Source organism: Aspergillus pseudonomiae (genome assembly GCF_009193645.1).
Source record: "Aspergillus pseudonomiae strain CBS 119388 unplaced genomic scaffold BDV37scaffold_152, whole genome shotgun sequence".
Taxonomy (NCBI): domain Eukaryota; kingdom Fungi; phylum Ascomycota; class Eurotiomycetes; order Eurotiales; family Aspergillaceae; genus Aspergillus; species Aspergillus pseudonomiae.
The window spans coordinates 1-25,294 of record NW_022476144.1 but is presented as its reverse complement, the minus strand read 5'-3'; the positions used below and the strand labels follow the sequence as shown (position 1 = coordinate 25,294).

Here is a 25,294-nt window from a genome sequence, read left to right as displayed (position 1 = left end):
GCCGCCAAACGATGAAATGAATACAAAAACAGGGGAAGTTAGTGATAGATATCTCCCGCGGCTACTTCCAAGCCCCGTTAAAACGCGTGCTCTGGTTTCTTCGTGTATGGTCAATAAGACATGTTGCTAGCCTATAGCTGCTTCTACCGAAGCCTGTAAATATGCGCCCAGGCGCAGCTTTCGCCCACTATAATGGTGCACAACCTTCGTTGATAAGCTTGGTATGGAATGTTTGACAGAACTTAGCTCTGTACCATCTGCGGTCCCTCAACCATTGCAATTGTACTGGTCACAAGGGACCTTATTTACCAGACGACTTCACCCACAACAGCTAGTTAGTTAGTATTCCAGAAAGGCTTACGTTGTTGATATAGCAAGAATCGTGGGACGCTAAACACTGTGGAGTGCCTTACGAACATCCGCCGCCAAACCGTCTGAATCCTCCAATGAATACCCGCGCCGCAGAATCCACTAACACCAAAAGGACAAGCTGGCGACAGGAACGTGTCGGAGATATGCCCGCTTGCTTTCCCCCTCACATCGTCTTCTCATTCATCTCAACCTCCCGTCCATGATGCTCTTCCTCGATCATTCTCTCCGATCTTTATGATACTTCTTTCTCCAAGACAGGCTCCGTGTCGCATGGCTGGCCAAGTCCGGATTGTCCCTGTTCAGTTGAGCGCTTGAGCTCATACTATACTTGCACCATATAACAGATCTTCAGTTTCCACAATTGATCGACTTTACCATGCCACAAGAACCGTGGACTGAGGTTTGCGCTCAATGCGCCGAGCTTCTGTCCAATGTTCCTCCATCCATTCTTTTTACTGCGCTTATCGCAACTCTCCTCGGAGCCTTCGTCCTTGTAAGTGCCATCTGTCCTATTACCCTACTTTCTTGACAATGCTTTTTCTATGCGATACAAACACCCCTTAGAGCTATTTATGAACATTGACTAATCGGCCCTTTTTTTCTTCGCACGCGTATGCAGGCCTACATAGCCCTCTTTTTCGTTGCCCCTGTACCCCGAGAACCGTTTCCAGAAGAGAAAAAATACCGAACACTTTCGAAGGATGGATCAATCACGGAACCCCAGCAATTACCTTGCTGGCAAGATTCCCTGTCCAAGCGCTCCAATCAGACACCCGAACAATCAGGAATAGAAAAAGCCGACCTTTTTATGTCCGTGGTGATACCGGCCTACAACGAGGAGAAACGGCTTGGAGGCATGTTGGAAGAAGCTGTCAACTACTTAGAGCGGTCATATGGAACGTTACGCAATAGTACTAATGAAAACGGTATTGCCGCAGAGGGAAAGACAACTCGACAGCGGAAACCGGCCAATGGGCATGCGAACGGCCATGCGGCGAATGGTCCTGGAAATGAGAAGGGCTGGGAGATAATCATTGTATCTGATGGATCTTCGGATAAAACTGAAGAGATGGCGCTTAGCTTTGCCCGAGACCATCAACTTTCGCTGCACCCCAAAGGTTATGCGGGTCCTTGGACCCCGGGCACTCAAGAGGGAGTTCACATACCCCTTGGGACAATTCGAGTTGTGACGCTGTCTGAGAACCGAGGAAAAGGAGGTGCAGTCACCCACGGCATGAGACACGTACGGGGCCAATATGTGGTCTTTGCCGACGCCGACGGGGCTAGTGATTTCCAGGATCTTGGGAAACTTGTCACTGCTTGTCAGGACATCGAGGACGCTGAGGGTCGCGGTGTCGCAGTGGGCTCCCGAGCGCATATGGTTGGGAGTGAAGCCGTTGTCAAGGTGAGATAATTGCCCTTTGGAACTACTCTGTCAATTCCGCGCTCCAACCCCTGTCGCGACATTCGGATTAATATTGACATGTTATGCAGCGGTCGAAGTTACGCAATTTCTTGATGCACTCTTTTCACTTGATCTTATGGCTTTTAACGCCTGCCAAGACGGCTACCATCAAAGATACCCAATGCGGCTTTAAATTGTTCTCCCGAACATCGCTGCCTTACATCATCCCGTATATGCACTCGGAGGGATGGATTTTCGACGTGGAAATGCTCATGCTAGCTGAATTCTCAGGAATTCCAGTGGCGGAAGTTCCGGTTGGCTGGAGAGAAGTGACTGGAAGCAAGTTGAATGTGCTTCGCGACAGCATTGGAATGGCCTGGGGATTGGCGGTTCTCCGAGCCGCATGGTCCCTAGGCGTTTATAGACGCGCATGAGCTTCCCCATTTAGAAAGAGCAAAGAAAAGACAAATGATTTGTATTTACTGCGGTTACTACTTATTTCGGCATTTTCAATATCTATCAAGTCATGCCCCTGTGATTGTTGGAAATCTACCTTCATATACCGGTTTACCATGTGGCAAACCTGACCTTAACAGCAATAAGAGATAAGAAACAAGTTGGCACGAGATAAATGAACTATGACGTCTACATAATCAGACAACAATATATATAGTTCGTAGTACCCAGACGGCCAACGACCTTAAGCATCGAGCTCCTTAGCGCGTTTCAACAAATCCCATTCATCTATAGCATACATACAATAGAACTTCACCCCTAGCTCCTATTGAATAACCAAGGCCCCGGTGGCAACTAACTTTCCCAAAAGAAAAGATTTTCACGTTTTTTTTTTTTTTTCTTTCGCAAAATAAACTTTGATCGTCCCCTGAAGCCGGTTGGTTCGGACCGATTTTCGTCGTGGAAAAGATCCTTTTCTCGGAATCGGGAACGATGCGCATGAATGAATGGGGGTGAGCTGACCGATAAGTGGTGTGATACTATAACCTCCCTCGGCTTCTTGGAGATTTTTTTCACCTCTCTCCTTTTTTTTCTTTTTTTTTTTTTTAATAATTACTTGCCTCGTCTTGTCTTAAGTCGTGTGTTATGAACAGCACATTGTTTTACTTGGCATGACCTGATTCTGACGCCAAGTTGTGGCGCTCACCTGACTCCTTTTTGTTGTCAATCTTGGTTCTTTTTTTTTTTGTCCTTTGCTATCTATATTGCTATACGTGAGGCCATCCGGAGCTACTTATGGCTTAGAGTAGTACGGATCAGTCGATGATGACATTATACCGTATGGCGTTTGGAGCTTATATACCGTCTTACATCACGTCTCCTTCGATAAGGCAATAACCTCTATACTTGGACGGCTTTATCATAACGTCTATCTAGTATATACGACTCGCAAGCAACAATCGAGCCAGGGGCTCGCGCAAAGAAACAGAAAATGGCACAAATATCACAATCTCCCATCCTCCGCTTACCACTTGAAATCCGTCTGATGATCTATGAATACGCCCTCGACGTACCGAACGAGTACATGGACAGGCCGCTGATCGTGGTCAATGACCGCGGAAACGCCTTCACAGCGCGAGGCCGTTACCGCGCTCTATCAATGTGTCCCAGCTGGGTAGGCGAGAACGGCAAGGTCCGCAGCCTGCTCTCCGTGAATCGGCAAATCCACGATGAAGTCGAAGACTTCTTGTATTCGCATAATACGCTCTTCTTTCTCAATGCGTTTAGTCTGGACCGGCTGGGTGCGTTCCTGGATACGCTTAGTGAGACGGCGCGCAGGCGCATTCGCAGCGTCGGCTTTGAAATCTTCTTCTTTGTGCATTCGCAGACGGGCGTGCCGAAGCGGACGTTGAAGGAGTATGAGCGCGCCGGGAAGATCCTGAGCGAGAAGCTGCCCAATTGGAGCAGCGTTGTGTTTTACCTTGATCCGAGGTTTTATTTCCCGTCGGCGGCTGTTGGGGGCAGGGAGTTGTCGGCTAGGGGAGTTTGGTATCTGGCGACGAAGTTTGGAGCCATGAGGAAGGAGATGCAGTTTTTCGCGCTGCCGTCTATTCATCGGCATGTTATGGACGACGCCAAGAGGAAGATTCAGATGGGGAGGAGGGGGTCGCAGGGGCGGGCATTTCTTTAGCCTGTGATTCTTCTCTCTTTTTTCTTTTTTTTTGTCTTATTTATCCCCTTTTCGATGGGGTTCATTATCGGGGTTTCGGTGCATTATACCTAGTCGCACTCTCCGCTTCAGGGGACTTTCTGGGGTTTCACTTGGGAGTTTCGAGGGTGGGGAAAGTATCATTCCCTTGGATTGGTGGTCGATGCACCATGACGTTTTTCGAAATTGATGCGGAGATAAATACGTCTCTCTGTTCATCATTCTCCACCCACCATATTAATCATATCTCGGAGTCCCTTCATCGGTCAGGATCATTAGCGGGAGTTTTCAGGTCAGATGAGCTTGGCATGGAAATCATGGTTTCGGGCGCAAGGATTGTGTTAAAAAAGGGTTACATACATAGCATTTCTTGCAGATTTCGGTATAATAATAGACTTCCATTGTTCAGATGATCATAGTGCATGGTTGCTAGATCGGCCGTGGAGGTGGACATGCTGCAGGTGATTCCTGTGACCAGTATGCTAGGCACCATCGATCTCCAGCCATTTAAGTCCAATGGCTTCTAGATTGGTTAACAAGATCAGCTAAGTTGATTAATTGTTTACTTACCGTCTCCTATGGCTTACTGCTGACAATATGTAGCAACTCCACAGGGTCAGCTAGTCAAACTAACTATAAACAGTTAAAGATTTTATGCTTGGTGAGGTAATTGTATTGCATTTGTTGCTCGTAAGCAAATTTCTCAGGCTGGGGGCAAGAAAGAAGCGAAAAGGGCTCCTTGAACAAGGGCATAGACTATCATGTAGAAGACCGTCATGCGTGCGTACCGATACTGATTCATGATCCGGGCCTCCTTCTTGCACCGGTGTGCGTCCGCTTTCTCCGATGATGCTAGCGAGTGCCCCTCAACTAGAGCATGGGCTAGCCAGAGATACCACACTGGATAACCTGAGGACATGCGTGTGATTATTTGGACATGGTGTTTCAGAAAAGTCAGGATGGCTAGGGTTATCTGGGGAGCTGCTAGACTACGTAATAGACGACCAGTTAATCGTGCCTCAGAGTGAATTTGCATTTTGGGCATGTTGGAGGAACTTTGCTGTCCATCCGATCCCACGCTGAGTGTCCAAAAAGCAGAGTATGTCATGACTGCTAGCATTGGGCCAGCTAAAGCGAACAGGGGGACATTGGACAGAGTCCAATACCGAAGAAAACCATTGTTCCTAGTAGCATTAGCATAGACATGGTAACTACCGAAAAGCACACATACCAGTAATGGTCTTGAACGAAGCTATAGATGCTAGGAATAGTGCTACGACACCATGCCCTTGGGTCCTTGTGATTCATGCAGAACTGCTCGTAAGCAATATATTGCGGCACCACAAAGCCAAGGCCTGTGAATATCCCAGCCATACCAACAGCGATTAGCCGACGGGTTTTAGCCAAGGTGATCCCCTTAGTCATTGAGTACAGGAGCCTTACGGCTTCTTCAAAGAGTACCATGCCATTTAAAAGACCATTGCTGCGCGCTGCCGTTGCTAATCCATACAAGATACCAGATAGCGGGATTAAGGCATCATGGTGACCTGTGGAAGCCCCCGAATGACTAAAGCTCAGTACAAATAATAGGGAACCTATGAAGCTCAAGAGAGCGTGGGTACTCTCGCCATAAGGAGCCGATAGGAATAGCCCAGCAGGCGACAAGATGTGTAAACACGCAGCGATAAATGCAAGGTTGCGGCCCTTCCTTCCCGGAAACACAGCACGTGCTAGACTATACAACACAAAAACCGACATGCCATGAGCTGCATGAGCTACGGTAATGCCAATAATACTCTCTATGAACACGTGGCTAATGCCGACTGTGCGTCGGAGAACTGACATATAGTTAGTCGGTCTCAGCTCTCCGGGGGCAAGTATCCTCACCATCAACAAAGGTTCTGATGAGACTTGCAAACCCTAGATTGAATGCCCATTCTTGCTCAAACAGGCAGCCTCGACGAGCAATTTCTGTAAAATAGATAGCGTCCCATCGGGTTAAATTAGTGGCAAGCAAGCCCAATACTGGCGTCAACAGTCCATGGCGGTCTGTATTAGTTGCATTACGGCCCAGCGCCAGTAGGGCGGTCGAGGTGTCATACGCAGGGCCGGGACTGGAGACGACCAGGAGAAGTAGAAGAGCTTTCCAAGAGACAAATATCAGTAGAAGAGATCGATAGGGTCGATCGAGTAAGGTTGACATTATAATTGATTAATCATTTGAGGCTTTCATGAGAGAACCCCAACAATGCGACCTTGCTGATTGGCTCTACAGCGAATGGAAAGTGGAAGGGCCAAGGGGTACAGGACCAAGCACCTTCAATACCCGTGACCCGACCGTGGATGGAACCAGACATGGATACTAGCACTAGTACTGACTTGGGACTAGATCAGGGCCGCTTTTTGCTCTGTGACTTGACCCTGACCGTGACCATAAAGCAGCAGGGCCTGTAAGATGCATTCAAAGCAGCTCGCACAAGAATGCTACAGTGATACTACTAGTAGTAAGAGGAACGGCGACTACAACGAACAGGAGCAGCCAAGCTGACTTCCTACTCGCCGGTCACAAGATTCCGGAATTGCTGGATCGGGAATTCTGCATGATGCCCGCCACTCGGTGGAACTTTGATCATTCAGAAGTTCACCTGCACGCACCAGTCGGAGTGGAGCATGAGACATTGGAGAAGAGATTCATGAGATCTTCCGGTGGCACCCGCATTAGGAAGTTGAAAGACAGGCAGCGGTCGAGATAGCGTGGAGAGGCATTGGGGGTGACAGCAGTCAAATAACGTCATGGCCCCCCTCGTGATCGGCCTGAGGCCTCATCCGTCGAGCAAATAATCTCACTTTATTATTCGCGCAACGTCATTGTTGCTTTTAGTCGTCCTGGGTACGGAGGAGTACTTGTACATATATCTACGTCGTATTCCGGACGCAAACCCTGACCCAAACCACTTCGTTTCACTTGCAACTGAGGGCGAGGTTCCAACCCAGCCACAGGATATTTCTCTCGGCGTACTACTACTATTAGTACGCAAGTACTAGTAAGTCCTCCCGATAAGTGGCATTTTCCCCGCATGTGGGCCAATCATGAACACCCTCTAGTACTACTTTGTTGGGCTGGCATGAAATAAGTCTAATTCATTTGCCTGAAGGCCTTAAATTTCGGTCCAAGAGACCCGCTTCGTTAATACCTCAGGTAACAACACCAGGTTGTTGCATGCTTGTGAACCCAGCAAAGTCAGGCGCATCGTCCACTTGTTCTCCCGCCTTTGGTCGCCTAGTCGCTGCAAAGCCCACACCACTTTACATTTACCAAATCCCAACTATCCTTCCACATGCGCTTTCTTGCAGGGCTGCTTCAGGCGTCGTCATTGATACCCCATTAGTCGGTGAATTAGCTGTTTTTCCGCGATTGGAAACACCTAGCACTGATTGTTTGCTTTTCGCCACTCCTGTAGGTTGTCCCTGGTGGATTCCCTGGTTCCATTCGTCGCATCCTGGGGAAATCTCCACCAACAAACATCAGTTACTGTTTCATGACTGTCAATTCATGTGTGAAGTATGTAGCTAATGGTCATCAAGTACCCGATCTTTTTTTTTTTTTCCTTTTTTGGTCTTTGGCTCAGCACCGCATTTCTTTCCCCGAAATCCCCTCCTTAATCATCCCTTTATAGGAGGGTTCGTCCACTTCAAGAACTCAATCGAATCCAATCCCTTGAACTGTCTTACTCGACAGACTTGGCTACCTTGACCACAATCATGAAATCATCAATTGCTGCGAAGGTCCCAAACGGCCACGGCAGCGTCTACAAGGAAGTGCGCTTCTCACCAACTGCCACTCCCATTCGTCGTACCCAGTCGGTACCGAACGCCCATGCCGTCCATCATCCAGGGACATTGACCACCAAGCGGGACGCTTCGACCTTGAGTGCAAGCTACATGGAACAGGCACAGTCGCTCCTTGTTCGTCAACGCGCTGGTTTCGAGAATGAAAGATTACTCTTTGCAGAAGAAAGGCTCTTATGGGAGAAAGAACGGGAACTGCTGAGATTGAGGATTGCCGAGCTCGAATCACTCCTCAAGAGTCATGGACATGCAATTACTTCTGCAAGAGCTTCAACCGATTCTTCATCAAAATCCATCTTAACGTTTAAATACCCTTTCGACCCACAGCCTCCGGCAAGCTTGTCCGAAGAGAATTTCCAACACTGTGGCGCTCAAGTGTGGGAGGGCTCTAGCCCCGGAAGTCGACCCACAAGAGTATTCCCCGAAATAGAGAAGTCAGATAGCCACAGTCAGAACCCGGAACAAAGGGGAATCTTGTCCATCCCAGGGTTCTCTCTTGACGCCGCGTTGTCGCCTCGAGCCCGCGCAGCCGATTCTGCAATCACCAGTGTATCAGTACCGATTGAGAAGCTCGACAGCAAACTTGATGGCATTACGCTCAAATCATCTGCGTTGCCTCCAGAAATTGTCGCCCGCGTAATGACACCTCCGTCACCTTCGCCTCAGGAGGCGTCCCCGGCTTCAGTATCTGAAAAGACCCTAGATCGCCGAAATAGTTTGAAGTTAAGGCTTTCGGAGTTGGGGTCATTAGAGAGAAGGTTAACAAGGGATGCCGGACACACTCCAATGGTCGTTATTGACGGCGATGCCGATGCCGATGTGGAAATTGAGCAGCCTTCTCCAAGCGAAGGGCGTTCGAAGGAGGGTGAAGCCCTTGCTCTAGCGGCACCTCGGCAACCCGCAGAAAACTCCGACTCGTACTTCTCCGATCTACCTGACGACCCAGCCTTGAAAGGCCCTCTATCCCTACTAAACGATGAAGAGCACGACAGTGGTTTCCTTAAGGAACTAGACCAGAAGCTCCTTGATCAAGCAAAGCAGGCCCTGGGGTACTCTGCAGAGTCCAAGACCCTGGAGGTCGAGGTTGAAGCTGCAAGCCGCGCTAGCCAGGAGCCAGAGCTGAAATTCAAAAATAGCACGAACTTTGGTACTGCATTTGGTATATCAAATCTGGGTGGGGTCTAAAAAACTTTTGGATACTTTACACAGCGACAGTATGTTTGACACTATGGATTTGGTGCATACATTACCAGTTGGATTTATTTATCTTTCATATACAGGAGAGGCGCCCTTTCTGCTTTATCTATGGATATCATGAGTGACGATTTGGGATGATGTATTACTTTAGTTTCTTTGCTACTTTTTGGGATCAGATACAAACTACTTTACACCGAGGAACCTGTGTACCCTACCCAATGAACCTCCTTTATCAATTGAGACAATACTGGTCTTGTTCATATTGACTGGGTTAGCGCCAATAGGCTTGTGGCTCCTTGCATGGACCTGCGTCAAATCTCAGATCTAGATCCCCATCTTATCTCCTTGCATCCCTTACTGTCACCCGGGTGGTTCTCTCGTATTCTGCTAATTGCTTGAAGCACTTGAATATGTTTAGTGTCTCAGCAGTACCTCTTTACAGTTACCTGCAGGACCCTAGGTCTTTCGTTTTTATTTTTATTTTCTTGCCTTCTTTGCCCCTTGGCCTAAGCTTTGAACCTGCGTTGGCAGCCCCCTGGGCCTTGTTTCTAGGACAGTTCTGCCCTAGAAAGGGTGCATGGGCCCTTGAGAACAAACCCTATCTACGTATTAAGATGATATTCCCAGAAGTCTATAAAACTCGTCCACATTCCTTCATTATTACTTCTCATCGACGCATTCCTTCACTTCTATCAAGCCTCCAATCATTGACTGAATCCACTCATTCGAGAAGCATTTTCTATACCTTGGCTATTTGACATTCCCTCCAAAGTCTTACGGTCACTACCATTCTCGCAACAATGTACGACGCGAAGAGCCTTTCGGCCCTCCTGGTCCTCCTGTTGGCTGCCGGACCTGCCTCAGTTGTTTCCGTGCCTGTTGCTGCGGTATGGAGACTACGTGTGCCCTATCTACTACATTCGTGCAATATACTGACGAAGATTAGGACCAGAACATTGTCGCGAGACAGATCAACAGCGAGTCTGAGGCTGGATCTAACTGGGATGTTTCCATCCCCAGCGGACCCTCATACAAAAGCGACTCATACGCATCTTCCGACTACCACGAAGGTCCCAGCCAAAATGGCGGCTCCAGCCTTTCATCTGGATCTGATGCAAGCGATGGTACAACCATTTCTATCCCCGGTGGCCCCAGCGTTAAATGGGGAAGCTTTGCGCACGATAGCTATGAACAAACTGAGCCTGAGCCTAAGCCTGAACCCGAGCCTGAGCCTGAGCCTGAGCCTACTCCTACTCCTACTCCGCAGGAGCCCCAGCCTTCCCCTCCACCTACCCAAGTCCCAGTCCAGCCAATTCTGCCTCCGTCCCCAACTCCCTTTGTCCCCACTCCTCCATTGACAAGCGCACCTGCCCCTGAGCCTCCTGCCCCATCACCCCCCGCTCCTGCTCCTCCTACTCCCGCTCCCCCGGCTCCGGTCGAAGAACCTGAGCAGCCCGTTGAAGAGTGCCCAGCTCCCGAGCCAGAGCCTCAGCCAGAGCCTCAACCAGAGCCTCAACCCGAACCTCAGCCCGAACCTGCACCCCAGCCAGTGGTTGTCCCCGAGCCAGCCTACACATGCAAGTGCGCAGCATAAGGTCTTCCGTCTACACCAGCGTCTTACTATCGAAAAGACCATACAGTTCAGGAACACCTTTCGACATGTTTTCGTAACCTTCTTTCTGTGAAAATTGATCTGTCAATTGCCTCTAACCTCGTTGATCCCAATGAGTCTGTGGGGAGGATGCAGTTGAATTATATATTGATTTTTAGTTTCTAGATGTATTTGTCATTTGATGTTAATTCAGCTATTGATTTTGTATTTCTTATCATATTGGGATTTCCTTTTTCTATCTTATGTGTCTGCTTTCGTTCTTCAACATAGTAATGGTAACTAGTCCGTGCTATTGAAATCGATCCCAAAATATTTACCAATTTATCTACCACCTTGGGCGACTCCTGAGGAGTGGCAACTCACATTTGTGATATCGTAAATAACAACCTATATATGCATATGTAGAGGGAAATAAAAAGAAACAATCCAAATATGCTTGCCATGTTCTCAATATCAGATATGTCATATAGTAAAAATACCAACCTACCTAGCCATATTAGGCGAGCCATTACTAATAACATGCTGACAATTGTTACAACTTACGTTCGAATATGATCCATCGGATTTCATCATATCAATAAATACCGGATTAATTTTGTTCTTGCTATTTTAATCTGGTTCCAAATGGTGGCGCGCAATGTATATAGTCAGTCATGTTGTTGACGGGTCTCATCAGGAAGTGGATCCTTTCCTGCAGGTCATCTTTTGGGCAAAAGTTTTTCTGTTTACTAGTTTCAGGAACTAGCAGTTGTCTTATTATTGAGGATCCGTACCTGCATAATGAGATATAGTTATGGTGCAGAAAGAGTAATAATCGAAAATGGGGGAATAAAACGAAGAAAAAGGGGCTGGGAATACTTAATTTTTATACATCAACCTCCAATTCTTAAGCAACATTGGCGAGAAAGATAAGGTTCCGACATGGTGTATCGGATGAAGCCACAATTATGTTAGGAGTCACCTGTGGAAAATGAGACATCTTGTGCAGGTACAGATACGAAAGCATATAAAATTATTGAAGTTTATCTGGAAATTACTACCCGGGTCCTGAATGACTTACCGCTGAGTTAATGCTATACACTGGGTTCTGCTATTGTTTACATATCGTGTCGGGGTCGAGGCGTGGACCGGGAATCTTACATTTGTCCTGGAATGATTACAGAGTATAAGGGTAAGAGATGCATGCTTGATTAATGTCTAAATCACCTGCTAATGTTGAGCTGCAATACTCCGAGACTCGTGTGTAAACCATGCCATCATCAATGTAACCACTGCGCCAGAATAAGAAGTGAAGAAAAGCAGGAAACTCGAAGCCGGGATCATAACTGTGAGATAATTTCAATCATACTCCCATCGTGAAATCGTGTTCAATCCCTGGTGTCACACTAGCAATGAACTTTAGGAAAACAACCAAATACTGATCCACCCTGATGGCAACCTGTTCTTCTTCATGGTGCTGTAAAACCTCCCACTCATCTCCGCCGCTCTTATCACTGCCCTGCTGTTGTTGATCACTCAGGGAGAGTGCCTTGATGTCATCGACTAACCCCTCCAGACCGCTTTCGCCGGCCGAAGGAACCTTGGATGGGTCCAACTGAGCTTTCTTCAGCTTTTCGCGGCGGAGTTTCAGCGCTGCATCTGCACGGTCGAGGAGTGTCTTCATCACCGAAGCGTGTCGGCATGGGTGTACGCTGGCCATTTTGACGTTGCCATCGTACCATGGGAAGTCTTCGAGGGTAACGGTTTTATCCTTATAGTCACCCACAACATCCTCCATCATCAGGTGTGGGGGGAGGGGTTCAGATTGTGAGAGGTAACCGGACATGTAGAGACGTGGTGTACGATAGAAGTTGGAGTATGTGATGTAGAGATTGTAAGTGCGCGTAGGCCTATATGCCGTATGTTAGAAAGCTGATCGAAGGCGCGGAAGACAAGGCTGGAACAGATAGAGACATACTGCGTGGTACTGGATGTCGGTTCTCTGATAATAGCTTCTTCGTCATCATCCTCATCCTCCATATCGGGTATTTCGTCCTCTTCTTCCTCTCGTTCTCCCATGTTCCCCGACTCATCCACTGTTCGTACATCCTTTATCCTATTCTCTTGTCGGTCCGCAGAATCTTGGCCTCCGCCAGTTCGTAGCCATCCGTCATCATCATTCCCGCCTATTCCCCCAGACAGCATGTCCCTCACAAGCTCATCATCGTGACCCGCATCGCCAGCGAAGTTGTCGTTCAGTCGGCGGTGACAGGGGACGCCTCGGGTGACGAGAAACTGTTTGCCGGGGGGCAGGTAGGAAACGCGCTTTGCAGGGCTAGAAGCGTCGGCCCATGACCACGATGGGAATTTGTAGACAAGGTAGTCGCCTGCGAGAACGAATTCCTCGGGAGTGATCTGACCGGTATTGCGAAAGGTGGAGGTGCGGGACACTGGGGCAAGACGGTCTCTCCAAGTGGAGAGTGTGGAATGGAGAATATTCATAGTAACAGTTGTATTTTTATGCGAGCTGTATCAGGCCAATAGACTGGGGTGTGATACGAGGAGAGGAGAAAGAAAGGAAGGGAGATGCTGTGGTGATCGAAGCAGCTTATCGGTAGTGTGGCGGTCTATGGCGGCACGCGGGGTATATCATGTGGCTGAGGAAACGGATGTCATGGATCACGTCCAACTACATTCCTCTCATAGAACGGTTGAGTCATGCTATGATTTTCTGACTAAACTAAGGCAAATATACTAGTATATCGGATTCTACATTTCATTGGATAATGTTCGAATAACATGACCAATCATGACCTGTTAAATCCACAGACTCAGCTCGACCCTGCCCGGTATGTTTATGGCCCAAGAGCTGCAGCAAGACCATATTCCTGCCGACAGACTCGTGGCGAAATAAAGATTCTGTCAAGCGCTAAGTTGCCCCAAGGAGAAGCCCATAAAGCAAGAGGACATAATCTCTTCTCCATATAGGGCCGAGCGATACGAGATCTACGCTCGTCCCCACTTCTTTTGTCCGTTGACTCTGACCAACGGTTGATGGAAGGGCAGCATCTAGATGCCCTTCAATGATGTGCGTGCCACAGACGTGGGATAAATGATGCGCATAAAGTCATTGTCTGTTCTCACTCGCCTTCTGCCATCATTCTTCTCCTCTCAACCTCTGCCTCAACTTCGTCCACAATCATAGGTACCGCCCGGCCCTTCCATTTCTCCATTTCTGCCCGCGCGAAACCCTCCATACTTCTCATACCTACCACTAGGAATCCAAGTTCTTCCCGATCCACATCAAATACTTCCCACCACTCACCATCAACCAACTTTACCCCGACTTCTCGTGCGGCCAAGTATATAGAAGAAACAGCAAGGGCGTTGGGTTGGTGTGTCACATATAACAGTTGTGGTGATAGAAGAGCTGCGTTCAGATGCTCGAACACCCTTTGCGCAACAGCAGAAGATGATATACCGAGGGTTTGAAGATAGGTTAACGCGATAGTATGGGGTAGGGCAACATGGGTATTGAATCCCAGCGTGCGCAAAATTATCGACTCGGTTCGAAGCAGCACCATTCGCTGGCTCTGGTAACCCCCCTCGGATAGGCAGTATGTCTCAAGGGGGGGCTGCTCTGACACCCCCTTCGGGTTGATGAACCACAAAGGAGATGCGTCCTTCGATACGAGGAGGTTGTAGACATTCAATACCGATCGTGGTGATGTAGGCTGGAAGGATAGCTTAGCCGTCATATATAAAGCTGCAGCAGAGACATCCTACAAAGTCGCCACATCAGCAATGATTCCTGCTTAATTTTTTGGGATCATGACGTGATTCTAACCTTGACAGAGTAAATTCGAAGACTCCCACCTTCAGCACCTATCCAGAACCTGGTAAACGTCACAATGGCCTGCGCAATGATATCTTGCGACAATCGGAGCAATACCCCAGCAGCTTGGGTGAGTTGAGTGCCGGCAAATCGAATAGATGCTTCTAACTCTGGAGCAATGCCATCAATAGCTGACGATGAGTTGGATAGTTGTTCGGGTGTTGCGAGAGCGTTGGACAGGTATTTCAGTCCGTCTGCGGATGAACGTGCCATCAGTTATTTTAAAGATATACGAAGAAGCTTCGAACTGGAATATATGAATGGTTGACGTCTCAATTATTGTTAAATATGCAACTATGGTCTGATGACGATACTGAAAACGCCTGGATTATGGTAACTGTAGGCAGTTCACTTTCTCCGCCGTGACATCGGCAAAATCGAAGCTTACGCCCGTTGCGACCTTACCGCCTTCTTCTTGTGCCCTTTTAGGAAAGGCCAAATCGGCGGAATATATAACAAACTGGAGTACTCCAAGAGGCATATTTCTTGCTAGTTCTAAATCTTGTCAGGTTGTATTAATCGGACTCATTAAGCCGAGGCTATATTGTAGTTGAAGTTCATTCATGCCTCGAACGTTACTCAAGAGCTTCGTTCTCGTTTGCTGGCATTGACAAGGTTAAACCACTATGATGCTTCGATTATCTCACGAAGCGATGACCGCTGGAGTCCTCCGTACATCTTGATTGGGTGAGGGAAAAGCTCATATGCCAGAGGTAAAAATTTCTCGATCAGTCCTATGACTGAAGGAATGTGCGCCAAGTTTATTTTGTTCATCGATAATTGGCGGTACCGTTGAAGCCGTTCATTCTGCACGTGCCGAGTGATCTGGACATGGACTTTGCCCAAGAGGATCTCTACTATTAGTGGATGTGTTACCGACCTAGTCAGTGGTCATAATATAGAATACTGTATTCACTTGGCTCTTACATTGCAGCTCACGCATCCTGCACAATTTCAGGAGGGCCAAGGCAAATTGGAGTCGTTCTACCTCACAAAGATTGAGCGGATAGGAGATTCGTGCGACTAGGTATGGCCCTAAAAGAGCCCAGTATTAGGTGAGAACATACAATTTCTGTATGCTAAGCAAGCTTCGTGGGTATCTGGAGAAGATGACAGCTGCGGACCATGGGCCGCAATACCTTTCTTCTCCATTCGTTTCCGTGGTTGTCGTTTCATTCCGTACAGGGGTAAAGAGTCCTCCTTTGATCACCAATACAATCTCGCAATGTGATAAGGGTTGATGCCCACTATATCTGCCACAGATATTTCATTCTGCAGAACGCTGTGATTGGTCGAGTTCATCGGAGGGTCTGATCGACGGGCAGATAATCTTACGGGCTTGAAACAGTGGCTCGAATGTCTGAGATCAGACATTGCAGACCATCGGTGACCCGTGCGTGACATGCATGCAACTCAATACCCCCCCTTAGTCACGCATGTATAGCTTCTCTTTTCATGGCGTTTCCATATGGAAGTTTTGTAGATGACGTCGTTACGTATGGGGCAGCTTATGTTCAGCAGTAGCTGACCTATGAGGCAAATTGGTCTAATAATAACCGACTAGCCCAGAGATCAACGTTCAGAACGTGTCCAGGATCCTGTCATATTAGCGCATTGCCTCATCGTAGTGGAGTACTGAAAGACGCTGTTCAGCCACCGCATTTTTTCCCCAAACAATATATACCAACCTCTCGATATTTCCGCGTCTCATAGTAGCCGAATTGTCCCATCGCGTGAAACGATCTCAGACCATCTGAATTTCCTCTTTAGTGCTTCATACTACTGCCAGTCAGTCCCAAAATAAGTGCGAATTACGGGGTTAGATCGATTATAGAATCTCGCGCATATTTTGGTCTGTCCGTGATAGGGGCACGTGCGGGTCCTAATCGCTATCGCTTGGCGTTTGGAACTTGCCAATCTCGAGGTTGTCTGCGACGATTTACCTTCACTACGCGCTTTGATAATTATTGCTCCTGTGTCTCAAGTCATTGGACTTTGTGGAATTGCCATATTCATTCCTCTACCTCATTCTCATTGACTTCGTTCTGAAACCCCCCACCTTCCAACCAAAAGCCAGCAAAGGGACCGGTCAGGTCTCAGGAGGTCACATTCCGCTTCTCCTTTTTCTTGTCTCCCAACCAGGTGTTTGCCGTGGGTGACCGTGCATTGGACCGGACTGCCTACCGACGTGGCATTCCAGCTCTTGTCCAAGTGGTGTGACTGATCGCATACATTCATAATCTCTGAACCAATAACCCCCTTTTATAATCCTGGTCCCGTCATACGTAACTCGACCATGCTCCAAAACGCCGAACATACCTTGACTACTGCCACGTCTGTCATCAACGCCCCGAGTTCGCCTTCGACAATTTCCCCGACCGAGCGAAGAGGATCGTCCCAGGCTTGCAATGACCCTCAGTCATCCCACCAAGAAGTTTCCGCGACTTCGTTAATACAGAACTCGCATGCAGCCCTATCGGAGAAACCGTCCCTTCCAAACCAATCTTTCCACCGACGTGCAAATACCGAGATTTTCGTTCGACGACAGTCGCATCTGCCGGCCCGTCAACTCTTTGCAGACCAGTCCAAGACACTGGAAGATCTCGACAATAGGGACAGATCCTCGAACCCGCCAACGGAGAATCTCACTAGGAGGAAACTAGGAGAGGGTGCGAAGCTCTTCACAGGCTGGTTTCAGGGCAAGTCTGAACCAGTTAATCTGGGAGTGATGTCTCAGTCAGAGTCTGTAGGAACGTCGACGATGGACGCTCGCGATTTCTTAGGATCCCCTAGGGTCCCTACATCGCGAGCACAGAAGCGTATGACCGCTCCTTCACCTTTAAAGCAGGTAACCTCGTCAAGTCCTTTCTCTTTCTTTGGACTGAAGCGCCAGGAACCCAGACTGGAGCTACCTGAGCCTGCAGATGATGACCTCTTGAATTTGGACATCGCCGCTGCTCTATTCCCAACCACAACTACTAGTCTCAGCGAACAGGAAGCGTTCGATACTCTGAGGAACAATGCGGAGAACGTCATAAAAAGGTTGCAGGCGGCCTATAAGCAAAGAACGTTCGCCTTACATGAAGCACTAGCCGACAAGAATGAGAAACAGGAAGAGTTGGAAGAGACCCGGACGCGAGTTGGAAACCTGAAGATACAGCTGGACGGCATGGCAGAGAAGGTAAATCAACAAGAAAAAGCTATGAATGCCATGGCGGAGGAGCTGGAACAGGAGAGACAATTGCGCCAGAGAGAAGATGAAGCACGCTTGCGCAGTATCAGGCTCATCAGGTCTAGTGATGATGAGAGCATTTCCGACCTGGGCGCTGACCTTCAAACTCCCACCCGGAGCATGAAGCGTGCTAGCAATGCCACATACGCCAGCGATTCGGGCTTCGATTCGGGCGATGAAAGCCTCACAGAGAGCGTATTTTCGCGCCGGGAAGGCCTCGAATCACCGGCTTCCACGGTAGCTCCTTCTCCAAGCGTCTCTCATATCACATTGCCCGCACCAGTATCGACTCCTCCTCTGAAAGAGAAAGAACTCAAGCCTCTTTCACAAACACCAACACCACGACAATCGGCATATGACCGAGTGCTCAAAGGTATTGCCAGCTCGTGGACGAGTAACTCCAAATGTGGGATCTGCCACGGAGTCCCTGCCTCTGAAGCTTGGAGCGTCCTAGGAATTTTAAAGGAAGAAAACAAGGGCTTGAAGGAGCGACTAGGTGAACTTGAAATAGTCATCGATGACTGCCTGAGTATGGTTGGACCCTAGTTTATCGTCGAAGCGAGCTTCCTTGTTTCTCATGGAACCATACAGCGTCCAAGATGTGAAGATATGAACAGCTGATCTTTGGACAGCTCTTGGCTACGATGAAGATGCGTGGTAATTTTCTTTCCTTTGTTTGTCCAAAAATGGTTTGAATGAATTGTTATTATATACCATGATACCTATCCGCCTGAACAGTCTATATTAGATAGATAATGGAATCTACTAGATTTTGAAATATTGTCCGGAACTGCCACCAGTCTGTTGATTCTCATTTATAGTAATGACAATAATAATAATAATTGTATCTGTAGCATTGCTTACACTGAGGTATTTCTTCCTATTTGAAGCTAGAGGGGAGTAAAGAGTGATGAAGGAAGCTGTAGGTCGATTGAGGGTCCTACTTCCAATGAACAAGTTAGCTACGTGTCCATAAGTCTATCTTGCATGACCAACTTGAGTCAGAGTTGAAGAAGGGAGGAGAGATGAGCAAGTGTTGTACTTGGTAGGAGCGGAGGGACATGAGCTAACCCTAGGGAAGGACTAGCTAGTGCTCCGTAATGGCTGGTGAGCAGCTAATCAAAAGGACTGCGGAGGAAAGCGACCAAGTGGCCTCAACGGGTTAGCGCGACTGCGAAAGTGGCCAGCGAGGCGACTATTGCTTCGCACCCGAACTCAACCTCATCGCTCCCTTTCCCTTCCCCATCTTATTACTTCGACTACCTTCTCTTCTTCTCTTCTTCTTCTTCTTTTTATCCTTGTATTTCCCTTCCGCTCTTTTAGCTGGCCCTTCCACCAGCTTCATTTTCTTTTCTCTTCCCCCCTACTTGATCAAGTATCTGGAAGCTGGAAAGTCACAATGAGCGGACGTGAGTGCCCTGCACGCGATCGCAACCAATTCCTGCGACACCGCACTATCCTCCTTCTCAATGGGTCAACATATACTGATATAGGCAATTAGTTCGCTTCCTTGATCTAATTAAACCCTTTACGCCCCTCCTCCCGGAGGTGGCAGCTCCGGAGACCAAGGTGCCCTTCAACCAGAAGTTGATGTGGACTGGGGTACGTTGATATGCTAGAGCGCAACAGAGCTTTCGAAACTGACAAATTGGCTTCAGTTGACACTCCTGATCTTCTTAGTCATGAGTCAGATGCCTCTCTATGGTATCGTCTCCTCTGACACTTCCGATCCCCTGTACTGGCTGCGTATGATGTTGGCCAGTAACCGTGGTACTCTGATGGAATTGGGTATCACCCCTATCATCTCCTCCGGCATGGTTTTCCAGGTGAGTCCGGACGATTTCACCCCAAAGCTGCAAGTTGGTCAATCAAGCGCCGCTGACTGGCCTATGTCTTCAATAGCTCCTCGCTGGTACCCACCTCATCGATGTCAACCTTGACCTCAAGACCGACCGTGAACTGTACCAGACCGCTCAGAAGCTTTTCGCGATCATCCTTTCCTTCGGTCAGGCTTGTGTCTATGTCTTGACTGGTCTCTATGGTCAGCCAAGCGACCTTGGTGCCGGTATCTGTGTCCTGCTGATTGTTCAGCTTGTTGTTGCTGGTCTTGTTGTCATCCTTCTGGATGAGCTGCTCCAGAAGGGATACGGTCTTGGAAGCGGTATCTCTCTGTTCATTGCCACCAACATCTGCGAGTCTATTGTCTGGAAGGCTTTCTCTCCCACTACCATCAACACTGGCCGTGGTCCCGAGTTCGAGGGTGCTATCATCGCTCTGTTCCATCTTCTGTTGACCTGGTCCGACAAGCAGCGTGCTTTGCGTGAGGCTTTCTATCGCCAGAACCTCCCTAACGTCATGAACCTGCTGGCTACTCTCCTTGTTTTCGCCGCTGTCATCTACCTCCAGGGTTTCCGTGTGGAGATCCCCGTCAAGTCCTCTCGCCAGCGTGGAATGCGTGGATCTTACCCCGTTCGTCTCTTCTACACCTCTAACATGCCTATTATGCTTCAGTCCGCTCTGTGCTCCAACATCTTCCTCATCAGCCAGATGCTGTACTCGCGCTTCTCGGACAACCTCCTTGTCAAGCTTCTCGGAGTCTGGGAGCCTCGTGATGGATCCGCCCAGCTTTACGCTTCCTCCGGAATCGCTTACTACATGTCTCCTCCCCTCAACTTCAAGGAGGCTCTTCTCGACCCTATCCACACCGCTGTTTACATTACCTTTATGCTGGTTGCTTGCGCTCTCTTCTCCAAGACCTGGATTGAAGTCTCTGGCTCCGCCCCTCGTGACGTTGCCAAGCAGCTCAAGGACCAGGGTCTTGTCATGGCCGGCCACCGTGAGCAGAGCATGTACAAGGAGCTTAAGAGGGTTATCCCTACTGCTGCTGCCTTCGGTGGTGCTTGCATTGGTGCTCTTTCCGTTGCCTCCGACCTCCTTGGCGCTCTTGGCAGCGGTACTGGTATCCTTCTTGCCGTGACGTAAGTCTTCACCCCTGTTTACTGTCTTCTGCTTTCCGCTAACAATGTTCCAGCATCATTTACGGATACTTTGAAATCGCCGCTCGTGAAGGCGATATTGGTTCAGGCCTCAAGGGCCTTGTTCCTGGTAACTAAACAGGAACTTTCACACTTTTTTTTTATGAACAGCATGAGAAAGAAGGATTGTAGGTTCGCTATGCTTTTGTATTTCTCGGTCATTCCCGGGTGATGCGCTACTGCTGTGGCCGTCTGGATTTTGGGTGTATGTCTAGTTTTGCTTGAAAGGCAATGAATGGAAAAGCGAGGCTGCAGCTGTATATAGCATAAACCTGGTTTGTAACCATATATTCTATAAAAGATTTTAAAATGATATCTAATTTGCTATGACAAAAGATGAAACAGACATTGTAAGTGCGTGCGTACTATATAGTATTAGAATCCCGCATCGCAAATACATGTCGGTACACTAGAATGGGTATACAATACACCATGGCACCACACCCTCCAGCTTAAGTTCTGTAGTCGCCATTGATAGTGACATACTCATGGCTGAAGTCACAGAACCAGTAAACAGCCTCCTCACCACCAAGACCCTGCTCACCCTTCTCACCACCGCCAAGGTCAACAACAATCTCCAGATCCTCCTCCTGGAGAATAACACTAGCACGCTCCTCATCGACCTGTTCCGGCTCACCGTTCACCAGCAAGTTCAACACGGGGCTACCATCAACAGGCTTGAAGCTAACGCTTGTGCGCTCAGGAACGACAGTTCCCGGCGCCACGCCCTGAGTATAGCCAATAGCGCAAAGGATACGACCCCAGTTCGCATCCTTACCATACAAGGCCGTCTTAACGAGCGGGGAGCGGGCAATGGTAGACGCAATCAACCGACCGGATTCATAGTCGGGAGAGTTCTGGATACGGACAGTAACAAACTTAGTGGCTCCTTCACCGTCGCGCACAACAAGCTGAGATAGCGACTGTGCGAACGAAGTCAGAATCTCCTGCATTGCGGCGTAGTCGTCCGACGAGGCGGAGTTGATGGGTGCTCCGCCTGCGGCGCCGTTGGCGAGGATGGCGATTGTGTCGTTGGTGCTGGTGTCGCCGTCGACGGAGATAGAGTTGAACGAGCGATTGACGGAGTGCTTGAGGAGGGACTGAAGGGCGGAGGGTTCGATTGGCGCGTCGGTGCACAGCACGCCGAGGAGAGTGGCCATGTTCGGGTGGATCATACCGGCTCCCTTGGTCATGCCGGCGAGGCTGTAGGTGCGGCCTGGGGAGGAGGGGAGCGTGAATGTGCGGGAGAGAAGCTTGGGGAAGGTATCCGTTGTGCAGATTGCGCGGGCTGTGGTGAGCCAGGCGTCATGCGTGGAGGAGAGGTTGGAGTGGGCTACTGGGACCTTGCTGAGGATCTTCGAGATTGGGAGGCTATGGTATGTTTTGTTAGTATCGGTTTTGGTTAAAGTCGGGGAGGTCCATGAGGGTATTGCATACCGTTGGCCGATGACACCGGTACTCATGACGAGCGTGCTGGGCTCCTTGAGTCCGTCGCATTCGTCTACCTTCTTGCCCATGCTCACTGCATCTTCCAGACCTCCTTTGCCGGTGACGGCATTGGCGCAGCCTGAGTTAATCACCACGGACCGGATGCCTTGACCCTGGCGGGTTTTGAGGATATCCTTGCTCACCTGCACCGGTGCAGCCTGGAACTTGTTGGTGGTGAACACAGCTGCGGCAGAGCATGGCGTTTCGGACGAGATCAAAGCGAGATCGGGGAACCTGGTGTTCGACGCTTTGACTCCAACGTGTGTACCAGAGACGACGAAGCCTTTAGGGTACGATCCGGACGAGGGAATGAACTTCCGCTTGGAGGCAGGAATAGCCATATCCACAGGTGCGGAATAATTGCGCACTTGGCCCTTCACCATTCTGGCGAAAGCAGCCATTGTGGCTGCGGGTTGAGCTGGAGAGGCCATTGAGCCTGTAGAGGGTGAACTGCGGTCAGTATAAATGCAATTCTGGAGGATACGTGTTGCAGACACAGTACGTACAATAGAGGCTCAAAGAACCGGGGATGGTTTGCGGGGAGATTCTATAGTTGATAGGGCGGAAAATGACTCAAAACACAAGTCGATGATTAAATGACTCAATGCCGTCCGCTTTTAGGCTAGTGGACAGACACACCACAGCCAAAGCCCAACAGCGAGTCTTGGATCAGAACTGAGATAGAGATTCCCAATTCAAAGGTGAAAGTTGGAAGTACTCGAAATCCACACCGGCCGAAGGAGATCCATCTCAGCTTGCAGCTCCGATACCGCGGAGTCGGATAAATAGTCGGTCCTGAGCTTTGTTCTCAATCAATAAACCGCGTTCCAGGCGCGCCGAGAAAAAGCCACGAGGGATAAAGGACTAAATATTCGCATTCCTAATAGCGCTCCTTCGTTCGGCCCTTGCATGCTGCTCTGCTTTTCTCTGGCTTACCAGTCGCGTCCGGATGGTATTTGCTTTCCCGCTACCAATTGCCTTTTTGTGTTTGGAACCTACTGACATGAAGCGCAAACAGACGGATTCGGGCGATGAGCGTCCTGTCTCGACGCCCAAGAGACAGAGGACGGCAGCATTTAATGGTTCGACGAATGGATACGAGAATGGAGAAACCCCGGCTGGAGCGTCGCCGTCGAAACGGATAAAGTCGACACCCCAGAAGCCCAGCACGGCGACACCCGCAGCATTGAAAGAATCCGGGCTGAAAACGCCTACACAAAAGTCCAAGGCAAAAGCTTTATTTTCAACTCCTACCAAATCTGCTGCTGTCTCCACCCCTTCGAGAGTACGGAACGCGGACCGATCAGCGAAGAAGAAAAGCGCACGTCTTCTTCTCGAACAAGACGACGAGGAAGACTGGGACGGAGCTGATCGCCTGGCGGAGGAAATTTTGCAGGACGACAATGATGCGACTGCTGCAGAGAATGGGGGTGGTGTAGTCGAGACGGTCGAGGCAGAGGATGAAGCAAACAAGACTGCCCAAACACCAAAGCGCCGAGCAGGAAGACCGAAGGGTGCGAAGAACAAGCGTTCACCCACTCCGGAGGGTGAACTCCCGGCCCATGAGCGGTACTTTTTCCAGAATCGAGCCGGGCCTCCGCGGACATCAAACAATACACTGAATAAGGTCACCCTATTAACACACGAAGAGTACTTTGAGAAGATGGCACAGTACACAGACCCGTGTCAGGAAGAGAAGGCATTTTTACTCGATGTACACCATCGGTCATTCCCGCAATGGAACTTTGAGTTTGAACAAGGATATAATATTTGTCTGTACGGGTACGGCTCGAAGCGTCCCCTACTGCAGAATTTCGCCGAGTGGCTATATCAGAAGAATAATTCTTCCCCTCCATCCATCGTGGTGGTCAATGGGCATACACCGAACATTTCCATTCGGTCAATATTCGCTACGATTGTCACCGCCGTGCTCGGTGCTGACATTCCCTCCAAATTGGGTTCTCAGCCGATAGAGGTGCTGGAGTTGTTGCAGTCTGCGCTGAAATCACGCTCATCACAACGGCCAATCACCGTCCTAATCAACTCCATTGATGCACCACCCCTTCGCAGAGCTGCGACCCAAGTCCTCCTTGCACGACTCGCTGCTACGCCCCAAATCCACCTCCTTGTAACGGCCGATACACCGAACTATTTGCTGATGTGGGACATCAGTCTCCGTGATCAGTTCAATTTCGTCTTCCACGATTGCACAACATTTGCAGCGTTCGACACCGAGTTCGATGTTGTAGAAGAGGTGCATAACCTGCTTGGCCGCAAGGGGCGTCGTGTTGGGGGTAAAGAGGGTGTCGAGTTCGTGTTGAAGAGTCTTCCGGAGAACGCACGGAATCTGTATCGCCTGCTCCTGACCGAAATCATATCAATGTTCGACGAGGGCCATAACTCGGATGATGAAATGGATGGTGGAGCAGGACGCGACGGGGATGGAAAGGATGAAGTCGGTATTGAATTCCGTTCGCTGTACCAGAAAGCTACCGAAGAGTTCATCGCTTCCTCCGAGATGATGTTCCGGACGCTGCTGAAGGAATTCCACGACCATCAGATGATCACGTCAAGGTTGGACCCAAGCGGCATGGAAATTCTGGGCGTGCCGCTTCCGCGCGACGAAATGGAGGGAGTTCTCGAAGACTTAGTGTTGAGTTAATGGTCGGTATTTCAGACGGCGCCATACATGTTCATGATACCCCTGTATAACAATGTATATAATCTCTGGCAAGGTAGTTAACTAATTTGGATCTATCAAGGTAATTCTCGGTTTCCCGATCTCCAGTAGCTTATGTATCTATATAGATTACGATCCTTTCCAATAAGCACCATAAATCACCTCATCTATCATTCTCACCACCAACATAGTAAGTAAAATCAAAACTGCGCAAACGCCGCCAGCGCCATGGTAGCCCCAAAACTAATCTTAAATGGCTTATGTTGCGACACAGCCTTCTGCACATTCACCCCTTTGACAAGTCGCTGCAACTGATTCACAGGAATCACATTATACCCCTTCGCAGCAGCCCACTACACCCCATCCCCAAAAGACATCAGCCAAAG

General features: G+C 49.1%; 9 protein-coding genes across 9 annotated transcripts; 6 read left to right on the top strand and 3 right to left on the bottom strand.

The window, feature by feature from the left end:
- The first annotated feature begins 384 nt into the window (after positions 1-384).
- Positions 385-2,310, top strand: BDV37DRAFT_53786 (dolichyl-phosphate beta-glucosyltransferase). The gene is made up of 3 exons (XM_032090845.1): positions 385-865; positions 992-1,777; positions 1,867-2,310. The coding sequence occupies exons 1-3, from the start codon at positions 749-751 to the stop codon at positions 2,209-2,211; spliced, it is 1,248 nt and encodes a 415-aa protein (XP_031934861.1). The 5' UTR covers positions 385-748; the 3' UTR covers positions 2,212-2,310.
- A 509-nt stretch (positions 2,311-2,819) lies between these two features.
- Positions 2,820-4,323, top strand: BDV37DRAFT_265456 (uncharacterized protein). The gene is made up of 2 exons (XM_032083788.1): positions 2,820-2,840; positions 2,967-4,323. Exon 2 carries the CDS (start codon positions 3,225-3,227, stop codon positions 3,921-3,923), a length of 699 nt encoding a protein of 232 aa, XP_031934860.1. The 5' UTR covers positions 2,820-2,840; positions 2,967-3,224; the 3' UTR covers positions 3,924-4,323.
- On the bottom strand, positions 4,018-6,144 carry BDV37DRAFT_291927 (DUF409 domain protein; the record flags this gene model as incomplete). The annotated part of the gene is made up of 3 exons (XM_032089062.1): positions 4,018-5,125; positions 5,173-5,804; positions 5,836-6,144. 3 exons carry the CDS (start codon positions 6,142-6,144, stop codon positions 4,645-4,647), a joined length of 1,422 nt encoding a protein of 473 aa, XP_031934859.1. The 3' UTR covers positions 4,018-4,644.
- Positions 6,145-7,298: 1,154 nt separating this feature from the next.
- Positions 7,299-9,414, top strand: BDV37DRAFT_54172 (uncharacterized protein). The gene is made up of 3 exons (XM_032090846.1): positions 7,299-7,398; positions 7,527-9,004; positions 9,071-9,414. The coding sequence occupies exon 2, from the start codon at positions 7,704-7,706 to the stop codon at positions 8,973-8,975; it is 1,272 nt and encodes a 423-aa protein (XP_031934858.1). The 5' UTR covers positions 7,299-7,398; positions 7,527-7,703; the 3' UTR covers positions 8,976-9,004; positions 9,071-9,414.
- Positions 9,415-11,941: 2,527 nt separating this feature from the next.
- BDV37DRAFT_276848 (autophagocytosis associated protein) lies at positions 11,942-14,686 on the bottom strand (the record flags this gene model as incomplete). Its single annotated transcript, XM_032085641.1, has 5 exons — positions 11,942-12,488; positions 12,557-13,105; positions 13,138-13,167; positions 13,723-14,360; positions 14,426-14,686. 5 exons carry the CDS (start codon positions 14,684-14,686, stop codon positions 11,942-11,944), a joined length of 2,025 nt encoding a protein of 674 aa, XP_031934857.1.
- A 1,529-nt stretch (positions 14,687-16,215) lies between these two features.
- Positions 16,216-18,452, top strand: BDV37DRAFT_265450 (uncharacterized protein). The gene has a single exon (XM_032083787.1). It carries the CDS (start codon positions 16,770-16,772, stop codon positions 18,249-18,251), a length of 1,482 nt encoding a protein of 493 aa, XP_031934856.1. The 5' UTR covers positions 16,216-16,769; the 3' UTR covers positions 18,252-18,452.
- Positions 18,453-19,104: 652 nt separating this feature from the next.
- On the top strand, positions 19,105-20,818 carry BDV37DRAFT_289322 (translocon subunit SEC61; the record flags this gene model as incomplete). The annotated part of the gene is made up of 5 exons (XM_032088432.1): positions 19,105-19,114; positions 19,207-19,307; positions 19,364-19,531; positions 19,608-20,683; positions 20,737-20,818. The coding sequence occupies 5 exons, from the start codon at positions 19,105-19,107 to the stop codon at positions 20,816-20,818; spliced, it is 1,437 nt and encodes a 478-aa protein (XP_031934855.1).
- A 374-nt stretch (positions 20,819-21,192) lies between these two features.
- Positions 21,193-22,629, bottom strand: BDV37DRAFT_289321 (bifunctional ornithine acetyltransferase/N-acetylglutamate synthase; the record flags this gene model as incomplete). Its single annotated transcript, XM_032088431.1, has 2 exons — positions 21,193-22,111; positions 22,178-22,629. The coding sequence occupies 2 exons, from the start codon at positions 22,627-22,629 to the stop codon at positions 21,193-21,195; spliced, it is 1,371 nt and encodes a 456-aa protein (XP_031934854.1).
- A 602-nt stretch (positions 22,630-23,231) lies between these two features.
- BDV37DRAFT_276844 (origin recognition complex subunit 2) lies at positions 23,232-24,890 on the top strand (the record flags this gene model as incomplete). The annotated part of the gene is made up of 1 exon (XM_032085640.1): positions 23,232-24,890. The coding sequence occupies one exon, from the start codon at positions 23,232-23,234 to the stop codon at positions 24,888-24,890; it is 1,659 nt and encodes a 552-aa protein (XP_031934853.1).
- Positions 24,891-25,294: the final 404 nt, after the last annotated feature.